At 43.4% G+C, this 4,622-nt stretch overlaps 1 protein-coding gene across 1 annotated transcript; it reads left to right on the forward strand.

The window, feature by feature from the left end:
- The first annotated feature begins 2,995 nt into the window (after positions 1 to 2,995).
- Positions 2,996 to 4,390, forward strand: hes2.1 (hes family bHLH transcription factor 2, tandem duplicate 1). Its single transcript, XM_023427747.2, has 3 exons — positions 2,996 to 3,219; positions 3,329 to 3,512; positions 3,622 to 4,390. Exons 1-3 carry the CDS (start codon positions 3,130 to 3,132, stop codon positions 3,951 to 3,953), a joined length of 606 nt encoding a protein of 201 aa, XP_023283515.1. The 5' UTR covers positions 2,996 to 3,129; the 3' UTR covers positions 3,954 to 4,390.
- Positions 4,391 to 4,622: the final 232 nt, after the last annotated feature.

Below are 4,622 nucleotides of genomic sequence, written 5' to 3' on the forward strand. Positions count from 1 at the left end.
TATCCGCTAAATGCAGCTAGTTAGCGCACAATGCCGTTAAGCTAATGGATCCTTGGGGCTACAAGCCATATGTATTGATAACAAGCTACATGCAGACATGCTTACGTTCAACCAGTGACGTCTTGAACCTAGAGCCTTGGCAATGTCACTGTTGTGCTCTGCTCATTTAACTCACATGACATCACTCACATAAATACCTCAGAATCAAAACCCTCAATTCACACAACTGTCTGGAGCAGGAAGCTACGTAAGTGAATGGGCTCCTCACAAGAATTGAACCCATGACCTTCTTGTGATAGGTTAACAGTTAGGAGCACCACGTCAGTTTTATTTCTGAAATCAATAACTGCTATCAGTGCTCTGCTGCTTTAAAACTGAACCATGTTTCAATTAACTTCCTAAGTAATGGCAAAAGTTAAGCTAATAAAAGCAGCTGATAAATGATTGTTGAGGTTCTGCTAAAAGGTATTGGCTTGTGGGTCAGGTTGGTGTCATGTATTGTGCCAGCGGACTGCATCCACATGAGTGACAGCACACTGCACTAGCCTGACACACATCATTTACAATCAATAATAGATGCAATAATGAAAAAACAGCTAAGCTTCTTAAAATTCCCACTGAGTCTGGCAAAACTTGTATGACGATAGTAACAGATAAGGCAGATGCTTTCTTATTATGATATTATGAATTGTCATGTGCTGGTTATTTGTGGTAGTTTGTGTGGTGATATTAACACTAAATATGAGGAATAGCTTATTGGCAATTGTAAGCTACTTGTATTTTGTGCTTGTGGGTCATTGTTGGTTGTGAATGTGGTAGTCAGGTTGAATCTGAAAGACTGGGGTATCTATATCATGCCTCAGGAGACCTTTAGTTTGAATCAACTCTAAACAGTGGCCTATTACCAGTTTTTACTGCACAGATAACTGTATGAAGCAATACGTATAACTCTGTACAATCCGGACACACTCTGTTGAATTGGGCAGAGAACTGCAAAATCAGTTTAATTAATGGATTATTTGTGTCATTTGCTAATGCTCTTCATTACTTAGTCTTTTGACTACACACAACTTCACTGCCATAATTAAACTCACACTCTTTAGTGGGGTGGTTATACATTCATCAAATCTGACAGAAATACTGTACATAAAAACAAATCTGCCTTTAAGTTTACCAGCTGACTGCCTTCCTTTTTGAGCTGTGAGTTTATCAAGATTCACTGTAACCTCCTTATGGCTCCTGTAAGCCATAGATAGCATGTCAGCGGGTGGTGCTAAGAGGGTTATTTGAAGGTAATCTTGATGCTGCAGAGAATGCACTATTAGAATACTGTGGTTCTTCCAAGTGAAGGATGACACATAGATGTGTATAAGAGACAGGGCAGGACGCGTGCAAACCCGCGCATTTAATGCCTAAAAAATAAGAGAGTTGAAACCCCTCAAGCTACAGCAGGACAGCTTGCTGCCGAAGAGCAGCGTCATATCTGCCACATGTGTGTCCAAATGTAGCTAAATAAACACCTTAAATCAAATCGTGTGTTAGACATGTTTCTTATTCCCTGCGTAAAATCTGATGCGTAAAGATGGTGTTTGGCATACTGTGTTGTCCCGTGATATCCAGAACAAAGGGATCTATATGGGTTAAAAAAGTCTGTTATGTGGCGTTTAGGTACATCACATTTTCACATATAAACAAGTTTTTATATAGATTTTGTTTATTTATGTCGTTTTTCCCTTGTTCCCTTTCAGGACTCCCTTATAGTATCTAATGGCGCTGTTCTTACCCCCCACCCCCCCCACAGAAAACATCATTGTTGAGGGACATTGATGGTGAGGGCGCAAAGGGACAGGAGTGGATGCTGATGGGAGCAGCAGCGGAGTGGTACAGCAGTGGGAGAGAGGGGGAGGGTGCGAGGTATGAAGAGACGGAAGACGAGAAGGAGGGGGGGTTTCCCATCTGTTGCTCGGCTGTGGCGCGTGCCGAACGCGTGATTCCTACTGGCAGCTCACAGCAGCACTGTTTGTTTTAATGGTCAACAGCAGAGATTGACTGAAACTCTTCAAATATGTCGAAATAAAGGCAGTTTGATTAAAGTTTGAAATGTTTACAATGATATATTTGTAGAGAAACAAACGGAGTATCACTCCTAAATAGAGTCCCACTCTTTCACTGATTCACAGGCATATTCCTCACTGTGTTATCCATGCAGTGTCAGAGCGGACTGATGCTTGGCTCTTTGTGTGTCCTGCACCTCCTGCGCCTGGTCTGTCGCAGGTTAGGACTCTGTCTCCTCCCCCACTGCTCCAGGTAAACAACGTGTTGTTGATATTGGAAACAAGCTGCTGGGGTCCATTAACAGATGTTAATCCATACATAGCGTGGCTTGGGTATCTGGTTTATTAATTTTAGGAATAGATTACTCCTGCCTCAGGATAACTCCTCTGGTTTTGTGTTTCTTTTGTAGTGGGTAGTCGAGCCCATAAGCATTAATAAACCAACTGAATTTACACAGCCTGGCCCACTTTTATTATTTTGATGGAAAGGTTTTAATTGTTCGTATATAGTAATGAGTTTTTCAGATGTGTCATCACACTAAAATTGATATTTGACTGGTTTGACTTATGGGGAATTTTCAATGCAAAAATAAGGGAACAATAAAAAGAAAGATAATCAGTTTATTACCGAAGCCAGGCGAAAATAAAAGCGTCCTCATGTAGAAAGTATCAGCGGGTTCTTCATATTGTGTGTGTGTGTGTGTGTGTGTGTGTGTGTGTGTGTGTGTGTGTTAAGGAAAAAAGAGTCTTTATTTGGCTTGTACACGTAATTTGATCTTGGTGGACGTTAAAACTTGAAATATAAAGGCAATAAAACGCAACACCATCACGAAACACCGCATACCAGCGGTAGATGCAGAGGCCCAAAGGGACCAGATGGTCCAGACATGAGCGCCACTCAACTCCCAGAGGCACAGCCCCCCCCCCCCCTCTAGGGTGTGTGGCTTGTGTGTTCCCTCTGCTCTGACGCGCCAGACCCACATAAATAGGAGGCTCCTCCAGCTCTGCCTCACACTTCAGCTCAGCCGCTCCAAGAGCAAGTATCTCCCATTAAAAAAGCACAAAGAGAAACGAAATGAGTCCCAGCATCACGACTGAGGCCAACCAGCCTCTCCCTGCCAGGTCCACCGTGGCCCAGAGAAAACAAGCCAACGAACTGAGAAAGGTAAGGAAAAAGGAGAAACTAAACAGCTGTGAATTTGACTGGAAACATCATCTGATTCTGACTCTTTTAAAAGCGCAGTATAATAATGATTTTTCATCATTTCTTCCAGACTCTCAAACCCTTGCTGGAGAAAAGAAGACGTGCCCGTATCAATGACAGTCTCAGTCATTTGAAAAGCCTGATTCTGCCTCTTATTGGCAAAGACAACGCACGCTACTCCAAGCTGGAGAAAGCTGATATTCTGGAAATGACCGTCAGGTTCCTTAGAGACCTTCCTTCCACTCCAGTCAAAGGTGAGCATCTCTTGAACTACGATAAATGAATTGCATATAATCTCTTGTTTCAGATATGCTCCCCATGTAATCCCAGTGACTGATCAAATCTCCTCTTTGCTTCTTCCAGATTCCGCAGACAGTTACAGAGAAGGCTTCAAAGCCTGCCTCCAGCGCGTCTCCGCTCTGCTTCCCAAAACGAGCCTGGACCAAGACGCGTGCCAGCGCGTCAACGACTTCGTTCAGCAATCCATGCCCGCCACCGTCACCCCAACCTGCCGCAACTGCTGCGCCCAGAGCTCCAGGACTTTCCCTCAGATCCAGCAGAGACTCCTGAGCCTCAAATCCAGCTTCAGCTCCAGACCTGAGAGCCAGTCCCGCGGCAGCAGCGGCGCAGGGGCTCCCAGCCCAGCGCAGCCAGGCCCGCAGCCTGTCAGCGCTGCCATGTGGAGACCTTGGTAGATTAGATGATGGACTTTTATTTCATGTGTTATTTATTTTGTGATGTTATTTAGCTAGTTGTATTCCAATAGCTGTAGTCTTGAAGATTTAAGAAGAGGAATTGCTGTATAATAATTTAATTCAGCATTTGGCTGATTTTGCGTTTAATGCCAGAGCGCACAAGAGCACAGATCTCAAAGAAACTGTAAAGTCAATGAACTTTGTGAAATGTAATCCTCTTTGGGGTGTCAAAGAAATGGGTTGTAGACAACACTTTTGTAAACCCCAAGGGTTATTTTGTTTGAGGTTTGCACGATGGACTTAAAAGTATTTTGGTCTGTGCAACAGAATCGTCTGTAAACACTATGTGTTAATATTATTATTGATGGCATGTAAGAGAACAACATGTTTTGTCATTAACAAAAGGTTTTCAATAAATGTGCACTCGTCGAAGATGGTTGTGATGGTGTGATCTATATATTCTGCGATGATATAAGGTTCTTAAATGAATCATTGAGCCCAGACGCCCTCAAGAGAGGACTCTCGGAAATGAAAGCAATAAAAAAAAAAAGGCGCGCAAACGCGTAAAGCCACAGGTCAGCTGGAGCCTATTGATGCTGATGAGCAGCTGCTCCATTGTTGCTGATGTGCGGCGCCTCTCTAGTTGCCGCCAAATTGGAGGGAAGAAGT

This window comes from Seriola lalandi, unplaced genomic scaffold (genome assembly GCF_002814215.2).
Source record: "Seriola lalandi dorsalis isolate HSWRI2012SDOR001 ecotype SW California unplaced genomic scaffold, Sedor1 jcf7180002054861, whole genome shotgun sequence".
Lineage (NCBI taxonomy): Eukaryota > Metazoa > Chordata > Actinopteri > Carangiformes > Carangidae > Seriola > Seriola lalandi.